At 29.2% G+C, this 22,126-nt stretch overlaps 2 protein-coding genes across 5 annotated transcripts; one reads left to right on the top strand and one right to left on the bottom strand.

The window, feature by feature from the left end:
- Window positions 1-3,521: 3,521 nt before the first annotated feature.
- LOC132942156 (eukaryotic translation initiation factor 5) lies at window positions 3,522-12,963 on the bottom strand. 4 transcript variants are annotated; one of them, XM_061010466.1, is made up of 12 exons: window positions 12,411-12,963; window positions 12,057-12,159; window positions 7,066-7,180; window positions 6,721-6,989; window positions 6,553-6,656; window positions 6,286-6,466; window positions 6,066-6,223; window positions 5,609-5,755; window positions 4,753-4,896; window positions 4,528-4,665; window positions 4,271-4,456; window positions 3,522-4,132 (listed from the first exon to the last, which is right to left on the bottom strand). In XM_061010466.1, exons 4-12 carry the CDS (start codon window positions 6,875-6,877, stop codon window positions 4,016-4,018), a joined length of 1,332 nt encoding a protein of 443 aa, XP_060866449.1. In that variant the 5' UTR covers window positions 6,878-6,989; window positions 7,066-7,180; window positions 12,057-12,159; window positions 12,411-12,963; the 3' UTR covers window positions 3,522-4,015. The 4 variants fall into 4 exon arrangements, with proteins under 4 accessions (XP_060866449.1, XP_060866450.1, XP_060866452.1 ...); XM_061010467.1 differs by having other exon boundaries at window positions 6,721-6,973; XM_061010469.1 differs by lacking the exons at window positions 12,057-12,159; window positions 12,411-12,963 and adding an exon at window positions 7,689-7,952 and having other exon boundaries at window positions 6,721-6,973.
- A 196-nt stretch (window positions 12,964-13,159) lies between these two features.
- LOC132942155 (putative lipid scramblase CLPTM1) lies at window positions 13,160-20,975 on the top strand. Its single transcript, XM_061010465.1, has 11 exons — window positions 13,160-13,546; window positions 15,431-15,649; window positions 15,733-15,900; window positions 15,973-16,158; window positions 16,326-16,443; window positions 16,516-16,615; window positions 16,676-16,926; window positions 17,961-18,136; window positions 18,216-18,462; window positions 18,571-18,738; window positions 20,319-20,975. The coding sequence occupies exons 1-11, from the start codon at window positions 13,502-13,504 to the stop codon at window positions 20,510-20,512; spliced, it is 1,872 nt and encodes a 623-aa protein (XP_060866448.1). The 5' UTR covers window positions 13,160-13,501; the 3' UTR covers window positions 20,513-20,975.
- The last annotated feature ends 1,151 nt before the right edge of the window (window positions 20,976-22,126 follow it).

Genomic DNA, 22,126 nt, shown 5'->3' with positions numbered 1-22,126 from the left:
GTAATATTTTGAATGAGTATATGACTATAAATTGTAGTATAGTATTGGAATTATTGAAGTGTGTCTTATAACAGTGATTATCTATATTAAATACGTGATGAATAAATTATTTTTAATTTTTAATTAGGGTCTGGAATAGTGTTATCGTTGATTAAAAACACTATTGTTTATAATTTATTACAATTAATGATAGAAATATCAAATATGGCCTAGGATATAGTGGATACCGACATACCGTTCTGCTTTACATTTTAAGTGTCAAATTAGAATTCAATATTTCAATTATATTATATCATTGTATACAAAAGACGATCCTGAGCGAAAAAGATCTATCAGCGATCAGCCTATATAGGTATTACCATTGATTATTAATACTAGTATTTATAATAATATAATTAATACGGTATTACTAAGTGCATTTTATGATATGATTACTATTTACTAAGTTAAGTTATTTTACTATTAATAATACAGTACCGGTAAGTTGGTTGAACTAATTATTGAAAACATTGCATTTATGTGTATGAAATATAATAATATACTTGAAAAGTTGCACTGGAAGAGTCGATGTTTACGCGAACGCGTTGGTATGTTTTCATATTATCTTAGGGTTTAAATTTATTTTTAGACTTAAATTAAATATTTATTGTCACGCCACCATGGGCAATCTGACCTAGAAGCAATAAGCATATAACTACATTAAATACATTAATCTGAAAAGCTACAATTCGCGAGTCCGAACAATCCAAACCCCGTCTTCATTTCACCGCGACAAGCTTAATATGTACCTTATTTGCCTATACTATACGCCGGGTAACACCTTAGGTTTGCGAGAGGTATATAATATAATATTATTATTTATTAATCTTTATAGTTATTATTATATTATATACAGTATACGCCTCATATTTATTGGTGATTACACCTATTTTAGAGTAGTGTCAGTAGTATATATTTATTTTATTATATTATGTCTAGCCGTCTATGATCACCGGTGGCAAGGTGATAGAATGCATTTTAAAAATTAAAAATATAAAAGTAAATATTATCAAATAATATTGTAGTAGAAATTGGAAACTTTTTTATCCAACAAAATGAAGTTTCATTGACATTTATAAAAAACAAAACAAAAAAATTGAAAATTGAAAATGACCGTAAACAACTCAAAGCTAGTCAAAGTATTTTGAAAACTGTATCAAGTATATGAATTGATAAAATAAACGTATGCTGTAAATTTCAAGTATTTACAGTTATTCGTTTTTGAATTACAAGAAAATAAGAAAATCTCTTCAAGAGAAATCAAGTGAATATCCTATGTTGTAAAAATTTGAAGTTCAAACGCACATAAGGATTTAATTTGATTCTTCGGTAGACATTTTTTTTTTGTTGATAAAGATAGGTTAACTTTTATAGTCTAACTTAAGAGGAATTTTGTATTAAATGTTCAAATATTAGATTTAAAAATAATAATTTTTATGAATTTCTAACCCAAAATAATTTGCACATTTTCGTGATTTTATCTTTTTATCAAAGTCGAACTTTAAAAGCGCAAATAAAAAAATGTGACTGTATTTTTAATATTTTCAACTACTCACCATTATAACAATATATTAGGAGCTTTGTATTACATTTTCAAGCGATTTGACCCAATAACGAACACAATTTTATTGACATTTATAGGGAAAAAAACTTAAAATAATGTCCGTTAATATATCAACACAAGTCAAAATATTTTTTAAATTGTATGATGTATAGAAAATGATAATATAAACATTAACTACTGGGAATTTTGACCCCCTAGAGTACCAACTAGATTCAATTTCCTATCAGAAGAGATACTGTTAAAGAAAATTTAAGCATTTTAACTGACCTAAGAGGCGATGACAGAGACAACTTGAAACCATCCAATTTTAAATAACTTGAAGATTAAATGTATATTGCAATATTCATATAATGCATGCATAGCCGAACCAACTTTCTGTTGATAACTATAATAATTAGGTACCCAGATCTCAAACTTAAAGGTAAGCATGTTATCTGAGTTTAAGTGTCTGCAGGATTTAATGATATTGAAATATTTAAAGTGTGTTATGAGCATAGATATGTACAAGAACCAAGGTGTATTGATACACCTTGACAACTAGATAGCCGTCTTTATACTACAGTTGTGACCAATGTTGAAATCGGCCGCCATTTACATTTATTTTTATACATATATATTTATCTATACATATTATATACTATGATAATATTATTATTTTGTAAACATTGTCTGCTTTGTAAACGGCGGCCGACTTCGATGACAAGAAGGAGACGGCTATCCACAGATATCTGTGCGGCTATCTAGTTGTTGTATATATCTATGGTTTTGAGTATTATTAAATTGAAATTCTTATCACCATTATCTTGGACAGGGGGTCAAAATGGGTTTGAACCCGGGTTATCCGCAAAAAATTGTACCCGGTTTTGAATACGAAACTCAAAACCCGCAAAAAATTATACCCGATTTCGACACGGAACTCGAAATATTTTAACCCGTTTTGACATCCTGAATTCTTGGATAACAAATTACGAAAAAATTTCGTAAAATATAGTTTTAAAAACTCAGATGATATTCATGTTTGATAATAATAGAGCAAGTCATTGCTTAACTTAACCTAATGCTATTTGTTTTGTACTTCCTAAATATATAACATGTCAATATGTCATATATTCTTAGGTCACATTGGAGATTTAAAAAATTTTCCAATTCGTTGTATTTAATAAATACACTAGATCTCCGAGCTAGCGGGGAGAACCCTGGACCCTCCCTCACGAGTCACCATGTTAGCTCAAAGTGGGTAACAAATTCGGAAAGTGAGTCGATTGAATTATAAAAGTCATGTCTGCACCCGACCTGGTCCATTCGTCATTTTTTTATATAACTATATAATATTGACAATGACTGCTATTAGTGATGAAAAAAAAATAATTTATATAAATTAGTTTATTTTTTGTGAACACCGATCACACTGTGTTGCCAATTAAATTAGGAACTTTTAATTTTTACCTACCCGGTCCAAAGAAAAATACTGCGATCCCACCCATAACCAACTCGCAATATTTTTATTATGGCACACAGCCTGGCCTATGCTGATCTCTTCTGTATACACAATACACAAGTTTTTCTTTCGGATACTTAATTAATTAATTTAATACCACCATATGATCACGCATATGTAAATGCAAAAATTACTTTTGATTATTCTAGGATCTACATTCTACAGCAACCGATTACAATAACATTTGGAAATACTCAGAAAGGCTGATGACATAGATATGTAAGGAAATTAATATGTCTACGGCTGATGAATGATGATGGCTATCATTATACATTATCATCTATGATGGTTGGGCATCTAGACACGTTGTTATTCTACTATCAACTAAATACAGTAATGTCGTTTTAAAATATTTTGTTTTCTAAGTTTAATAGAAGTTATTTTACATTGTAAGATGATGATGACCAAATAAAAATAACATTATTATGTAGTAACTTCATCTGTATTGAATCAAAATATGTTTAAGTATTTGAAACATATATCCATGTTGTACAAATATGTTGTGCTGATTAGTGTTACAATATAATTTTCAGTGTCTGGGAAGTAAAAATTAAAATAAAGTCACATAATTAATTTTTAATTACTGGAAATCTTTATTAGAATGGCTACTGTAATTTAATACATTTTTAGCTTGTGGCATCATTCACTTGTATAATAGTGAATAGCAACTTAGTAAAACATATTTGAAGTAACCTACCAATTATAAATAAATAATAATAAAAAAAAAAAACAAAGGATACAAAGAAGTATTTTAAATGTTACCTAATATTCATATATATTGTAAATTAGAATCTGGTAAATGAAATGTTTAACATTAATTAGTTGGTTCTGCAGTGTATATTTGATTATAGAATATTGTAAACTAAATTTATTTGGATAATTAAATTTTGCATGTTCTGTCCACTAAGATATTTTTAGATGGCATCAATATCAACATCATCTTCATTATCATCAGCATTGGATTTGACAGCAACTGGCAGTACGGGTTTTGCTTTTAATGTGCTAGTATGCACACGGTCATTATATTCAATCTGAAAAAAAGTAATTTCAATAAATGACAAATAACAGGGTTTGATAAAATGAAAATCGTTCATTAACAATATCAATAAAACAAAAATTCAAATAAAATATATGAAACTTGTGCTAAATTTAAATAATAAATGTTTTACCTCTACATCATCATCACTGTCATCTCCGCTCTCTTCTTCTTCTTCAGCTTCACGTAACCATGTAATGAACTGATTAGCATAGTTATGTATTTCCTGGCTAAGTTCTTTAGAGACATATTTCTTGCTAATCTTACTAGCCCAGTCTAATAATATAGACTCCTCCAAAATGTCGGCATCGTAGAATAGCTAAACATTAGAAATAAATAAACAATTGATCAATTCAAAAATAATAGTGAAATTGGGTAGAAAAAAAATACCTTTAGTATAGCAGAAACTTTTGGCAACAAACTACTTTTATGGAGTCCAATCACTTGTTCTATTCCTCCCAAAAGATATCGTTGAGCCTTTTGATCCTCATGACAAAAACGTAAGAACAAGACACGATGTTTTTTCAACTAAAACCAAAAACAACAATGATATTAATCTGTACATAAAAATTTATGATTGTTATTAAGACTTCATAATATTATTTGCTTATGTACCTGCAAATGGATTTTATCATCAAACAATAGTTCAGCTAACACTAATGTAGCTTTGCTCTTTACTTCTAAGCGCTCAGCTTCAGCCACAATTTCTTTGATTGTAACTGAATCTGAAATTAAACCGGAATCACGTGCTTTTTGAACCTGTAAAATATGTATCGTATTTATTATGTTGTAATAGGTATAATATATTTATAAACACAATAAACTAAACTTTTAAACTCAATTAATGTTATTCGGCTTTTTTTTTTTTAAACATTAATAAGAAATATAACAGATATAAACACCGATATCACAAATTGTAGGTCATTATTTATAAAAGAAAAATGTGTGGCCATATTAAGAATGACCAATTGTTATTGGCTATGCATATCGTTTTTATAATTGGGGCATTTGTAGTGAAATTGGTCCGAAACACTGGTAACTATTAAGAACCTTGTTGCCTTGGACACAAATGCAAAGTCAACAATGTGCATCAATGTTTTTAATCAATCTAAGAATAATATATTTTTTTTCTAATTGATAATATCATCATGACATTCACCATTAAAAATTGCAATATACATTTATTTGGTATAGATATAGATATTAGATAAAAATTGTTAGTTTCTATAAATTGTCACCATTAATTGTGCTTATATTTATAATGCAAAGAGTAGCCTAAATTTTCAGGTGTCATTTTGTTTACTTTTTAAGTGCAAAACAGATTGGCTATTATAATATTTATTACTTCTTCTAAAAATATCTATTATCACCAAATTACATTTAATTATTAAATTACTGTTAAAATATTAGCCACTAACATTGTCAGTTTAATGGGTAATATTAATTTTATATTTAACTACTAAATTATTACCTTGTTGTAAAATATATCCATTCTTTCTTTTTCAGTCTTATCTGTATCTTCATCAATGGTTAATCCTTTAGCTCCGTCAGTTAAATCTTGCATACGAGCTCTAACTGCGGCTTCAGATACATCAACAGCCCAATTATCATTACTGTCCTAAATTTATCAAAAATGAAACGTGTTAATAGTAAAAATATACTTCACACGTTCAATATCACGTTGTTTATATTTTGAAATGGTATTAATAATAACACAGATGGTCTCAGTAAATTATAATATTTGATTGGCCATTCAGTTAATATTTATCAACTAGAAACAGCTTGGTTTGTTTTCTTAGCATTTTTATATGCATAAGCACATTATGATACAAAATATTAACGCGGCTTTGGCTGGCCAGGTACGACATATTATTATGATGTACATGTGAATATCAATGTGCTAAATTATAAAGAATTTTAAAGCTTACGTCTTCAGCTAATTTTCCTGGAGCTTCAACAATCAATTCTGAATTGTTGTCTTCTGGAGAACTAGACCTGCCTCCTTCACCGTTTTTGCCACCATTCTTAGAACGCTTGTTACGTTTTCCTTCAGTTAAAGATGATCCTTGAGCTGCTGGATTTAAATCTATAATTTAAGAGTTTAATATGAGAATGATTGCACAGATGTATAAAACCAAAAATCCTTACTTGGTGGATTCTTCAATATGTAGGCATTCAGTTTATGATTAGATTCCAAAGAGCCATAGTAACCACAAGCTTTACAACCCTGATGTATTGTTCCCTTTCTAGTACTGATCATCAATTCAGTTTCAGGATTATCACACTCTGGACATAATACATACTTCCGAATAAAACCATCCAAAAGATCCTTAAAATAATAATTTAGTTAACACAAAATTGTAATGATTAAATATTATAAAAATATGATTTAAGTAATTTAAATTGTACACTTACTTGAAGTTTGCCAGCATCATGAGCTCCATTTACAATAAATCTATCATGTTTAAAGTCAAATTGAGTTTGTGCACCTAATTCACAGCCAAAGAACTTAGTTGGATCTGATAAAATAATAAAAAAAAGTTCAATAGTGTTTATGAGTTAAAAGTTTTGGTTTTAAATTACATGTAGCCGGTCTTCCAATAGCTTTAGCTACTTCAGCCATATTGACAATTACGGTTTTGATGCCATTACCCTTGCCTTCGACTTTAGCCATAAGTCTAGGCATTTTATATCGATAGAATGCATCACTGACATTCCGATTAACGTTTAAGCTACCCATGATTGCAGCTGTATTGTTCCTATATTAAGTGTAACCCGTCACGTTTCCCTGAATGGTTGCGATTTCCTGTGTCGGTTGCAGCAGTATTTTGATGTCCTGTTCCAACAAATTTCTATAAAAATAAGACATTTAAAAAGTAAAATTTTGTTTCAATTTTCCTTCTTAAATGACTATTTTAAAATATTTACCGAAAACTAAAACCTTGGTATTTTAAAGAAATCATGCACCTTGTAGCTGGGCCAATGAATGGCTCTATGAGCTTTTTACAACTCCCAGACCTTGCTCTGGATAATGATGGCGATACTGGAAAAAAATAATTCCTTCATTATTAAATGAAAAATTAATAATTTAACATTTTATAAATAATAATTGTTACTATGTTTTTACACGGAAAAAATACTTATAATAGGTTAAACAAATATAATTGTTGTTTACAATATTTTTTTTAACAACAAACAATTTTTAAGCCATCATATTTTTTTCAAAAAGAAAAAACCCGAAATAAACAACATATTAGTGAATTATTTAGTGTATTATCCATACCCTTCATGTCCATTCATCCAATTTCTATTATATTTTACAGGTATATAAGGTTTAAGAATAAATAAGTAGGTATGTATTTTTTTATTTATCAAGATTCATAAATAAATAAAATATATTTAAAAAAAAAATAATAGATAATAGATATTAACTCAGATTTATTACGATCATAGTCTGCAACTTTCGACAGTTCATAATACGAAAACATCAAAACTGCACAGTAAAAATCGACTTCTGACCATCAGTACTTAGGGCACACACACACACTCACCTATACGAGATAGCACCACCATATGTTTACGAGAGGTTTTCGGTAATATAATGTTTAAACAGTGAATCGGTTTCAGACGTCTGAAATCTATTTTGATTTGCGACAGTTTAAATTATCGGAGACGACAAAAACGGTCGCGGTTACGAATTTTTATTTTTATAATTTACGAACGAAAAAGGCGAGCCACGGTGCACGACGAAAGACGACGACAGACAGACTAACTAACCGGAGAGTGTGCACCGTGCGGCGTAAAATCAATATACCTACTGGTGGTCTGGAGGAGGCCCGAGCCAGTGACAACTCGCGGTTCGTGGGCATGCCCGAACACGCCGCCGAGCGTCGTTTTGTCCAGGTCAATAAATTACCAGTGTGGGTCTGACTTCTGTCTAATGGGTACTACACTACACGTCTACACCCAACACTATTTACTCGCACGTTTCAGTAGAGACATTTCAAAAAAAGATAATAATTATATATTTATATGCGCCGTGTTCCTAATTTTTTTACTGCTTAACTCGGTAGATAAGATTTCGATCATATTCATCAGAATTTGAGAAAGTTTCCAATTTTATATGCCGGAGAATTCGTATTAACGAACAAATCCGGAATTAAAAAACAGATAAGCTTTGCCCGCGTCTGTTGTTAACTTCTTATTTTAGGAAAAGGGTACCTATTGCAGAGCACTCAGGTGTGTTAGAAACGAGTTGCATTTTAAAATTCAGCCAACGAGTTCAGTGGAAATTTAGTATGAATAATCAATAATTGAAAATACGATTTATTTAAAATAATATAAGATACACGGTGAAATTATAACTATAAATAATGAATTGGTTCAACTCCTAGAGGGTTTTCTGCGGAAAATAAACTCTAAATGCAAAACTTTTAGCATTTAATAAATTGTTTTACGAAAATTGCAGTTGTATTAAAAAAACGAATATTTAAACAATGCAGAATACTTTACAACAGCAAATAATCCAAAAATGAATTATTAATAATATATTATATCGTTTTTTTTTTTTTTTTTTTCTTAAGTATTATATATATATTTTAGTTCTGATCAATATTAAATAAAACCTGTTTTCAAGTTTAGTCAAATTTACACTACACTAATTACTAAATTATTCTTTACAATTAAAATTGCAAATGTTTTTTTTTTAATGTTTTGGTCAGCATAGATTATTCTATTTTTAAATGCCCGTAGAGTAAAAAGGTTTAGACCCCAACACTACAACATTAGTAGATGTGTATGCCGTATAGACAAACATTTTAACTACAAATAACAGTTAAATCTGTCATAAATAACTCAATTGGTATCGGTATGTTTGGTGCTTGTTTATATTCACAAGTGATTGTGTTATCATATACACACACTTTAAGTTAGAATCCACTAACGTCAAGTAAATGAAAGTGTTTATGAGTAAGGATTAAAAAATGTAAATTATTTACAAATGAATATGAAGATATGAGTACTGTCTATGTTTCATTTTAATTTTATCAGACCACTCAATTTAAATTATTATCATTGACAATCATATTAGCATTACCTATTAAAAGGATGTCAGTGCACCATTTGTTTTCTCTCTCTGACCCACAGGCAACATAGAAAATGTATGTTTAGCAGAACCAACTCTGTTGTTACTATTAATATTTAAGTGAATTCACCTCTCTAATTATCAAACTTTAAGCTAAAAACATAACTTGTGTCTCTACATTGGCTTTTTTTAAGATCTTTAAATTTTTATAAGCATTTTTAAATTGTAATAATTTACACGCTCATAACATACATAAAAATTAAAATATTGTAAAATAGGTATTTTAAAACAATTACTTATGATTATTTTTAAAGAAATCAACATTATTAAATTTAAAATCTTGGGAAAATATACACTATAATTATAGATGGTATAAATATATAACATCGACACAACAGTAATTACTGAGATAAGGTAATTTTTCTTAAGAATCAAATAGTTGTACAACTATTAAAGCTGTACAATTTCTATAAGTAAAACTCAGGAATTTAGTACCTGATCATGAATTATATTGTTATATCTTAAAACATATTTGCTATCTGAATTGTTATCTTAACATTCTAAACTATAAATGTATATCACTAATTTATATAATGTGCACTAGTAACTAAGAACCTGTGGGCAATTTTTTTTTTTAAAATAAAGTTAAATAGGTTATTATTTATTTTTAAATTTTGTATATTAATATTAAACTTTGTTAATACATTTATTGAAATCTATGAAAGACAAAAGGTACTTAGCAGAAACAGAATTCATGCATTCATAACAAGAAAAATAAAATCATACATTTTAGTCAGAATATTGACTGGTTTCATATTTAAATAATATCCTTGGGATAGAATAGATGGTCCATATAATTTCATTAATTTATTATTAGTAAGATTTACCTATGCTTATAATTTATTAATAACATACAATTATAAATAATTGATAAATTAAAAACCATAATATTGATGTTTATCCTACAACATAATATGCAAAATGTATAGGTAAGTGGTTAAGATTTATAACTTCTTTTAGAACTCATTAGTTAATTCAATTCTCGAGAAAGCTACCATATTGCAAGAAAATAAAATTGAATACTAAAATAAATATCATTAAAATTTGTCAAACTTCTTTCTTACTCGAATATGATTAAGTGAATAGGTAAAATATTTGTCAAACTGCATTGTTTAAAAATTAAACTAGTACCATTATATCACAAAAATATATTTTAATTGTAAGAAGTACTTAAGGCTATAGTATAATATAAACTCTATGGACTCAATTAAATATAATTTTTAAATTGTATGCCTAATTCAATATTAGGTACCTAGTTTAAATAGATAGTATTATTTTTAATTTTTTACTCTAATGTAATAATAACCATTAAAAACGCATTTGAATAGTTTTTTTTTACAGTATACAAATTATCATACTTTTGTTGTTTTATTTGATATACCTACTAATATTTTCATAACACTAAGGAAATACATTTCTTAATTAATATCAAACAATATTGTTTTTGTGTTAGGATTTATTATCAAAATAAAGATAATTATTTATTCAGGCAATCTAAGCAATATTTATATAAGCCATCAAATCAGTAATAATATAACCTATGACCTAATCAACCTAATGGCTAAAATTGCAACTATACCTACCTATAGTTAATCCATAAAAAATGATAATTACAACACTTCAAATCACACCTCAATATGGCTTAATGTTATATAAAACATGGATGAATTGATACCTAAGTATTTTCTAATTACCAAATCAAAATTTAAATATTCAATAGTAATAATACACTTAATACATAATTTGATGTGGATTATGTAGGTATATACTAGATACCATACTATTTTGTAGATGACTAGGTTATTATAATATTATCTGTGATAATTGAGCTGTATGTGGTTTCAGAAATACATTGGATGTTGGATCCCTTTAGTAGGTAATTAATGATACATTCTCAAATAATAAAATAGGTATAATACAAGTTAATGGGAAAATCATTGTTAAAAGCTATAAAGTGCTTATTATTATATTCTACAAATATAAAACGTATAATTAATATGCAGTGGGTAGTACAATTGAATAGTGGCAATTTAAATTAAAATATTGTAATTGCATCAAGTACCTATCAAAAAGTTATTTTAAATTACTAACACTGCAATGGAACTAATAATAGATAATAATTAGTACCTCAATTAGTACTTAGTAGCCTACCTGCCTTATACCTATTAACACTGACACAGTGTATAATATTATATTAAAACGTTAACTACCTATATAATATCAGGCGCTATAGTATTTTAAATTTAATATAAATTAGTAAATACGGGCTGGTTTGATTGAAGTGGGAAAATGTCACAGTGGACATGATATTAGGTAGGTACGATCGATTAGAAAGAGTGAAATGTGCCCTGGACGAAATGCATTCAAATTGGTTGAAAGTTAACCTCATAAATTTCGATCGAGTATTCCAATCGGCGATAGTGCCAGGAGGAATCAGGATTCAGGGGGAAAGGGAATATTGGCAAATCAACGTCTAGCGCGAAAGGAATAAGCTCCAAAACGATTGTACTGCTCTAGTCGATTTTTGGGGAAAGAATGCGTGAAACATATGGTCGCTGAGCAATAATTCGTAATTTGACCTCTATTGGCCCGTATTTATAGAACACGTTGGGCACACGGGATTTCAAGGTTATTATCGTCGAAATTCTAGTGACACGTCGTAGATAATGAGGAAACTTGAGGACGGACTTGCACTGCATCAGAACTTGGGGGGCAATCGTTCATTAATATTAATCACGAGTATTAATGACACGTGTGTGTCGCGTCGTCTGCTTACCCGTGTCGAGAAACTTCATATAAATGGTGTCGCCCTTCTGGGACGCGGGACTGACGGTGAAATTATTAGCGAATGTCGTTCGCTTCCGTCGACTTGGCCAAAGCTGTAACACAAAACAACAGAGTACACGTATTACAAACCATTATGTAGAACACAACGACCGGAAAACCCGTGGAAAACACCGGCGCCCCACACTATAAATACAACATATTTTATAGATAAGTCACTCGCGTCAATTCCTGTATCGATAATCGATTTATCGTCGGGATCGATGCGTGCAACTACTCGCACACGAAGTTGTCTAATTACAATGTTAAATACGGGCAATTAATAAAACGGTTTGTGCAAACTCACATCGGCGTCTTTGACAAGTCTCCAGACACGTCGCGTTCTTGTCGCGGGAACCGTGTCGTCGGCTGTATTGCTGCTGTTGCGGGACGCCGCAATGTTGCGATATTCGAATCGGTCGGACGGACGGCGAAATGGAAATGAGAAAAACTCGCGATGACGACGGGACCGCGTCTGATCGATGTGGTTCGTCCGGCGCGCGCGCACTAAAAAGCAGACTTCGGGACGAGCGTCGTGCCTACTTGTGGAGCGTTGGTGGCGAGTTGCGACCTGCGACCGAGCCACCGAGTGCGCGAAACGGATTGCGTTGCTCTATGGCTTACTGCGGGGGCGCGGGGTGGGGGCGGAAAATGACTTCTTTATCTATGGTGCGTAATGCACGACGAGGAATTCCGTGGAAGATTGGAACGGAAAACTTGAAACGCCGAAAACGATTGTTAATATGAAAGAAGAATAATTATTGTAAAAATAATATTATGCTGATTAACGTACGAAAAAGAATAGTCCAAGATCGATCCATACAGAACGCCGTCTGCAGAGGCGGGGTTAGGAAATTGCGAAAACGAGTTACGTGCCCACTACGTAGTCGTACGCGGTACGGTGGCGTGACCACGACGAAGGAAACGGCGCCGCCAACGCGACGGGCCCCGGGGCCTATGGCTAGGTTGGTCACTCTGCAGCCCCGCCGGGTTGCTCTTATCAACCGCGGACCCCCTTCTCACTGTAATACCGGATGTGGTATCTACGGTACGGGTCACGTACTTATAGTAGCAGTCGCCCCGATTATATTATAGGGGGATAAAAAACAAATCGTACGACCGACTACCGACCGAAGACCGAACACTTATGACACACACACGCACACGTACGCGCGTACCGCATTAACTATTATTGGATTTCGGTTTTTTTTTTTCGTTTCGTTTCGTCTGATAGGAAGACGTCTCGCGTGTGCGCGCCCTGCTCGCCGGACGTGATAATTCGCAGTTCCGCCAGCAAGCGGCACGACGTCGCGTACCGCTCGTCACATCCGCCGTTGATGGTGTTCTGTTGGCCGTCCATAATAATTATTGACACAGCTAACGTCTGAGGCGCACATCATGGCCGAAGTGGCCAGGAGAAACGAGGCGCCGCCGGGTGACGGGGTGAGACAAGTACCTATACCTAGTAAATAGTGTTAAAATATTTTGTTTCTGGTGAATGGGCATCGCAACAAAGGTCGCCGTTGTCCCGGTTTTTGACGGGAAGTCCGGCTTTTCCAGCGGGACCAGACGCGCGCACGGTTTCCGACCGTTTGATGGGTGCACCCGCGTGCGGCCAACGCCTTTTAAGCGGGTTCTTGATTTTCCGAAACGTTATTTTTCCGCATTCGACGCATCGATAAACTGCATATTATTGTCGTTTTCATACACCGAGTGTACCTAATTATGTGATCCTAATTTATCGATGCCGTGTTTGCGTCTTTTTCTTTGAATTAAAGAAATGTAAAAATGAATTATTTCGTTCTAGTAATTAGGGTCAGGCAACGAAACGAAAGTTTTCGCATCGCATATTATTTTTATGTAGCCGAGTATTTCTATAATAGGTACCTATAATAAATCTTTATCTTTTAGCTACAGAATGTTCAAAAAAAAAATGTTGATAACATTTAATTGATATGATAAAACGGATTTTTTAAATATAAAATATAGCTTGTTCTAAATAATATATTATAATTGTCTTAGATAATGTCTAATTCTGAATTCACTCAATTTAACTGATTTATTGAAATAATATATTATATTTTTTCCTAATGCTGCTATTTTGATAGCTCTTAATAGATAAATTGGTGAATTATGGCCATTTACCATAAAAAAACCTATACATATTCAAAACAAAAGGTACCTTAAAAATATTAAAATATAACTTCACTGTATCTTCCTAGTTCCCATTATTTAAACTATTAATTAGGTACTGTCATAAACTCATAAGTGATCAAATTTTCTATCACATAAAATCTTACTTATTTCATTTTTTACTGAAATTAGTATTTTCTAGACATGATATAGATACGTAGACAGTTTAAATAATATTTAGGCTCATTTTGTGGTATTTTATATTTGTAGACGTTTAAAATGTTTACAAAAAAATATTTAAACAAAAAAACACCATTTTAGGTATTCAGGTATTTGCTGTAACTTGAATAGTAGACGGTACCTATTATTTGTAGGATCTTGAAGCTTTTCATCATAACATAGGTATTATATTATCATTAACTATACATAGATATACAATAATATTTTCAAAATATTCATAATAATTTTGTATAGCGTGAACTATGTTATTCATAGCATCTACGATACGTCAGTAATTCCCAAAGTACTTCCTGTCAATTTGTAAGTTAATAATACCTAGTAATATTTAACGAAATAATACCTATTATAATTATTATTATATAGGTACCTAATATTATAATATGATATCTGTTTTTGGCAAAATAGTTTTCCCTGCCGTATTACTTATAGCAACATAAATACTAGGGATGGGCCGATACTAAAACCTATACTCGATATCAGTGGTATCGGTATAAGTTATTTTTTGAAACCAATAGTTGAACTGATACTACAAAAAAAAAACCAAATCAATCAGCATAATTGCATTGATTATTAATTTATAAATGTATAATCAATGAAAAATTACAAAAATTTGTACTATATCGGTTATCAGTTATAGCTGATATTGGTTGGTAGTATTGGTTATCTTTTAATATCAGTTCATGGCTTGTGTTTTCAAATATATCGGTTATCGATAGCATATATCAGAAAATCGGATATGGGTTAGTCATAAAATATCCTTATAAATATAGGCTTGTATTTTCAGGTTTCCTTCGAGAATTGTTTTTTGTACACAATTGTTGATTAATTTGTGTATTTAAATTTACTTTTATTTACTATGAATTGAAAATGTACCATGATTTTTTATAGTAAATTATCAACAATTGATATTAAGTTGATTTGTAAAATGTAATACTTATTATTGTATTGTTCAAGGCTGGTAATGTGGAACCGGCGCAAGGCGATCAACCACAACCCCAACAAGGACGGTTTAACATGTTCTTTGGAGTTGTAAAAACATTAATTGTTCGATCATTAATTATCTACTTCATTACATCAATGTTTAAAAAGTCCTCAAATGTACCTCCTGATGGTGTTGCACCAGTTGCTGATTCCATTCCAAATGTCAATTATTTTGAGTTTGGTACTAAATTTGTACGTACTTTATGATTATTATTTATTTAAACATTTTTGGTACCTAATAGATATCACACTAATAAAATATAATATATTTTCAGGATATGTATGTGTATTTATCAGAAGACTACATTAAGACTATAATAGATGATAATCTCGATGATAATGAACTTGTTTGGAAAAAAACAGATTTAGAATATGGAGACTGGTCTTCAGGACCTAATAATGATGGTACTTATACTATTCAAACATCTTTCATTCCATCACGGGTAACTGATACATGATACTAATTGCTTGTTAGATTAGATTATATTATAAATGTAACTTTTTTTGTTTTTTAGAATTTACAAAATAACGGATCAATTTATTTACATGTGTACTTCATTAAAAAGAATGCAAATTTAAGAAAACATGAAATTTTCATTGTTCATGCCATCAAACAATTAAATAAGTTTAAAAAAGTCAAATTCTTAAAAACCCATAACTTACTTACTGGTGAAACATCTGCCACTCCAGAACAAATTGAAGTAAGTGAAATTATTTTTAAAGTTTTTTGTCAAATTGATAATTTTTTTTTTTTAATGTTTTGGGTAATAGTTTGTTATATTAAAGAGACTATAAAAAATCTAGAGTAAAAACTAATTATTATTACTAAGAAGTTTTTCTAAATTTATTTTTTATTCTTATGTTTTAGAAAGCTGAAAAGTTTGAGACTGAAATAATATCACATTGGCATCCTAATCTTACAATTTGTTTAGTAACTGATCAAACAAACTGGACTAAAGGATCTCTCCCTGAGCCATTTTCTGAATGTAAGTTAACATATAATCAAGTAATTTCACCTATTAAATAGCAATATCTTAATTACATTATTTAAAATATAGATCTAGAATTCATGCCAAACAATCGATATAAGCCAATGGTGTTTTTTAATGATTTCTGGAACATGCTTAGAGACTATCAACCAATCAATAAAACTGTGAAGTAAATAAAAATAGTTTTTAATTAATTGCAAAATTAAGGTTGTGTTTATTAATGTTGCAGAAATTTGGATTTAACACTAACATTCCAACCATTATCATTATTTAAATGGCAAATGTATTCGGCTCAGACTATGCGAAGCAAATGGACTGCTGGATTTTTAGGTGATACTTTTGCCACAGATGCTAATGAAGATGATCAAGATCAAGATTCATTAAAAGAAGCATTGTTAGAAACGTCACCATATATTTTGGCAGCTACAATCATTGTATCAATATTGCATAGTGTTTTTGAGTTGTTGGCTTTCAAAAACGGTAATTTATTTATTTATTTAAAACTAAAAATATGTATTATCTATTACACATTGTGGTCATGGTTTCTCGTTCCCCAATAACTCTTATATTATTTAGTATAGAAAACCACTTTGCTCACTAGTGGCAAAGTGTTAATAAGCTGCTGAGTGCCTGCCTACTAATGTTAAATTCACTTACCATTAAATTATCAAATTTGCTTATTGTACTTAACATTGTACAGATTGTAAATATTTAAAATATAAAATTTAAAAAAAAAACCGTATGTTACACTATTATTAAAAGAATAATTGAATAAGCCATTTATTTTTAAAGTACAATATAAACCTAAAAGTGAGTTTCAAATTTACCAAGTTTTATAATAACTAATTAGTAACTATATTATTGTAATGTTATATTTTTCATTAAAGGCAAATTGTAACAATAAAATTTAAATATTTTAAAATTCGATCAATACCACCTCTGCTATACGATATATGCTATAATTTGTGGTCTCGATGCAAAGATTTGGGATTATGCATCATGACAAAATATGTATTAATTAATAATATATATTATAACATCTCAATCTTATCCAAGGCTATTGTTAATAATAACTAATACCTAAGCTATTTTAATGTATTGTCCACTTTCTTATGACCACATCTTGCAATATTACCTCTGCATTTGTCCATAATAAAAACAAAATATTATTTATATTTATTATTTTATACTTGTAGAAGATTGCCATGTTTAATGTTTATAGTTTATACATTATAAGAATTACATTTTATTTTTTTTTGTTATTTTTATGTTACGATGGAGTCTTCTACCAATATGATAAAATAAATATTTAGCAACGGTGTACATGATTATTCATATGAAAACAAATTCCAGAGTAAATTTAAAGTATTGGCCTCTTATTTAGACTGTTTGTCCTTATTTTTCGGATATTTTTTTCTTATTTGTCTACCTGTACCTATACACCGCACATACTACATAAATAATATATTTTGAATAAGTTAAACTAATTTTATTATTATTTAAATATTTTATAGATATTCAATTTTGGAAGGAACGTAAGTCGTTGGAAGGTTTATCTGTACGTGCAGTATTTTTTAATGTGTTTCAATCTGTCATTGTACTTTTGTATGTGCTTGATAATGATACAAACACAATCATTCGCATCAGTTGTTTTGTCGGGCTGGGTATTGAATGCTGGAAAATTAACAAGGTAAAATAAATAAATTACTCAAATACCTAAATATTTTTTGAATTTAAATTGATAGTTCACTAAATTCCATATGTTTTAGGTGTTGGACATAAGCGTTGATCGGCAAACACGGTATTTAGGTATTATTCCAAAACTTATATTTAAGGAAAAGGGGTCCTATGCTGAATCAAGTACAAAGGAATACGATCGAGCAGCATTTAAATACTTATCATGGGTACTATTTCCTCTACTTGCTGCATATGCAATTTATTCACTCGTCTATGAAGAACATAAAGGATGGTACTCTTGGGTACTCAACATGTTGTACGGTTTTCTTCTTATGTTTGGTAAGCATTATTTGTTTTACTTTGTCTTTAAAATTAGTTGAATATACATTATTTTTAACTCAGTTAGGTATCATATTATTTTGTGATAAATCCATAATATTTTTGCAGGTTTCATTACAATGACTCCACAATTGTTCATTAACTATAAGCTCAAGTCTGTGGCGCATCTTCCGTGGAGAATGATGTCTTATAAGTGTTTAAATACATTCATTGATGATATATTTGCATTTGTTATTAAAATGCCAACAATGTACCGTTTAGGCTGTTTTAGAGATGGTAAGTAAAATTCTTGAAACTACTATAACATCTTCTCTAATTTCACAACACTCATCCTTGTGCTGCATCTACTTTTATCTATTTGTATATTATGTCATTTATTTTTAAACTAACACTCAACTTAACTCAGTACTAACTATATTGCAATTCTACTCTGTATTTGAATTTCTTCTCCTGTATTGATGGGTACCTGTCAAGGATTCACCCTTCTTCTCCACTTGGCCAACACAAAATTGGAATGTTTGGTATGTTGTATGTTTTATAAAATGGAACAACACATATTGTTGATATGGCATCCTGTCTAATTTGATATAATAACAGCTGCAGCATGCTTCCTAATTTCATATGAGGTCATCATATATTTTATCACAATAATATTTAAACTACAGCTAAATTTCTATATTATACAGGGTGATTTATAAAGCGTAAAACACTCATTATCTCAAAAAGTATTAATGTTTTTGAAAATATTTTTTTACATAGTTTCAAGTTGTTAAGAAGACTATGTTTTTATTAAAAAATTATATTTTTAAATATTTTTTATCTATATAATTTTTTAAGTTTTTTACTTTTTTGAATGACAGCATAGAGTTTTAAGTTCATATTCCAAAGCAGAATATTTTTCTAAGTATTTTGATTCATAAAAATCTAATTTAGGGCGAGTAGTCTATGAGGTATAAGCATGGTACAAACGTGTGTCCACTACTCTGCTTGTCTAAACCTTAAATACATATAACTCATAAACTACTCGTCCTAAATTCGATATTAATGTATTAAAATACTTAGAAAAATTTTCTGCTTTGGAAAATGAAATTAAAACTGTCAATGCTGTCATTCAAAAAAGTAAAAAACTTAAAAAATAATAAGGATAAAAAATATTTTCAAAAACCTTAATACTTTTTGAGATAATGAGTGTTTTACGCTTAATAAATCACCCTGTACACTCATGCACACGCACCATAGGACAATGTAATGAATCTTTACATTACTATCTTTAAAACTAAAAATAATAATTTGGATTTAACAACTTAAATTATTCTAATACTTAGTTTTATACATTTGTTCAATCTCCATTTGAATTCGGATCATCTGATTCATATTACTATATAGATGTTTGGAAACAATTCAGACTTCAAAATAAAGTAGAAAAAGTACAAATACATTCCTTTGTATTATAGCATATTACTGAGATTGGACATCAGTATATTATAGTTTCATAAGTTTCATTTAAATGTAAATGTAGTAATGATGTTTCTTTATGTACGACTATAAACTATTAAATGGAATTTTTGAGAGTAAATTGATTGCAAATATATAATTTAATGGATTGCAAATCATCACTTGAAATTTGTATAGATTCTATATCAAATCTCAAGTTCAAAGTAGCCCCATATAGTGTTTAAAATTGTTTTATTGGCAATAAGGTGAAATTAAAGCATTGTTAATGTATTATAGGATTATAATGTTAATTAATATTTTTTTAATTCATGTTTATTTCTATATTAACTCTACCCTTCCTCTCCTGAGGGTATAAAAATTAATTAATCATAAAATAAATAACAATTTTTTTTTTGTTTTAGATATTGTATTTTTCATATTTTTGTATCAAAGATGGATATATAGAGTAGATCCGACTAGAGTAAATGAATTTGGATACGCTGCCGAGCCAGTTGAAGAACAGCCACAAGCTATTGAAGACAAGCTACAAGCCATTGAAGAAAAACCACAAGCAGTTGAAAAAGAGAAACCAGAAGATGATAAAAAGAATGATTAATACTTCTCAATCAACATTTTTAACAGTCAGTAGATGTATTTTGTTTCAATTTTTTTTTTTAAATATTTAAAATACCAAAACAAAATTATAAACATATATCAATTTACATAAAGTACTGCTTTAGTAATTTAATAATTTACAAAGATTGTTCAACTATTATTGTAATAAGATAGTAAGTTTGTATGGATAAATTAAGTTTCTTTTATTTTTTGTTATTTTAATTTTTGTTAAAGGGTGTGGCACCTAATTTTTAAAATAATATTTAAGATAAATGAAGTGCAAGTTAAAATATTTTGTTTTGTGTTTTGTATTGTTATGTATAAGGCTTGAGTGTTCATGCCTTTGCACACTTCAGTATAGCTATTAAAAACTTATCATGCATTGTATGAATGACAAATATGTTAATTAACCTATCAGGAATTTAATATGTTTTGTGTTACATACAAGTCTTCTCTTCATTAAACCAATACACTTTTCTTTTATGATAACCTTGGTCTGTTAAAATTTCTTCAATATATTTAGACCTTAATTATATAAAATACAACTGTTCAAATTAGCTTGTATGTGTTTACCTTAATTATTTTTGCATGATATTAAACCATATTATGGTAAAGAAAATACTAAAAGTCGTTTTTGAAGTGCAATATAAATAAAGAGTATGTCGAGGTATATGCATACTTCTTAACTGTTTTTAAATGCATGAACATCCATGTCCTAGAAAACAATTATAATTATTAAGGTTTTGTTGTAAAATTAGTTAGATTATCAAGACAAATTTGGTAAAACTTATTTAAAAGATTGATTAATTTTAGTAAGGATTTTAGTACTATATTCCGTTATAATATACTAAACATAATTTTAGACAACGTCCAGTTCTAGTTATGAAAATATAAAATGACACTCGATTACCAAATTACTAGTTAAATTTTAATTCTTTGATTACATGCTATTTTTGTGTTGTATTAGAACATTTTCTTGAGAGTTATATTAATCTAGCATTTTTAAATGAACAGTTGTTTTTGTAAAATATTGGATTTCATATTTTATATACCGAATTAAATTCTTTAAAATTAAATTTATTTAAATTTTAAATTTTGATTTTTTACTCAATATGATTTTATGAAGTATATGAATTAGTAAATTTAATATGTAGTACTAGCATCAAACTATAACATTAATAACGGATCATCTATTTGTAGTTCATAAAATGAATTACGCCAAATAGATCTGTTGTTGTTTATATAATTATTCCATTGACTTATAAATATTGCTCGCAAATAATTCATACATACAAAAACTAATTTTGTTTTTAAATAAAAAAAATAATATTGTAATAATTGTGAATATATTTTATATCTTTCAACGTTTTAAATGTTAAAGTTTTAAACTGAGTGATTTGTACTATACATTTATTCCAAATATTTATACAGTATTAAATAAACATTACAATAATTTTATATCTAAACATGTTATATTATTAAACATAAATTAATAATTATATTTGTGATATATTACTTTAAAATAAACTTATAATATTCTTAACAATTGTTTACTGTGTGTTATTTATTTTGTTTAAATATTTTTTATTCTAAATGTTTTTATTTTAGGTATGTA

This window comes from Metopolophium dirhodum, chromosome 3 (assembly GCF_019925205.1).
Source record: "Metopolophium dirhodum isolate CAU chromosome 3, ASM1992520v1, whole genome shotgun sequence".
NCBI lineage: Eukaryota > Metazoa > Arthropoda > Insecta > Hemiptera > Aphididae > Metopolophium > Metopolophium dirhodum.
This window is presented reverse-complemented; position numbering and strand designations above follow the sequence as displayed.

Bases quoted from the DNA above. Each gene is read 5' to 3' on its own strand.
- LOC132942156 (XM_061010466.1), bottom strand. From the start codon at position 6,877: ATGGGTAGCTTAAACGTTAATCGGAATGTCAGTGATGCATTCTATCGA. The intron at 6,224-6,285 runs GTAAGGATTTTT...CTTAAATTATAG, and splicing joins CATATTGAAGAATCCACCAA to ATTTAAATCCAGCAGCTCAA. The intron at 4,133-4,270 runs GTAAAACATTTA...ACTTTTTTTCAG, and splicing joins ACAGTGATGATGATGTAGAG to ATTGAATATAATGACCGTGT.
- LOC132942155 (XM_061010465.1), top strand. From the start codon at position 13,502: ATGGCCGAAGTGGCCAGGAGAAACGAGGCGCCGCCGGGTGACGGG. The intron at 18,463-18,570 runs GTAAGCATTATT...ATATTTTTGCAG, and splicing joins CGGTTTTCTTCTTATGTTTG to GTTTCATTACAATGACTCCA. The intron at 18,739-20,318 runs GTAAGTAAAATT...TTTTTGTTTTAG, and splicing joins TTTAGGCTGTTTTAGAGATG to ATATTGTATTTTTCATATTT.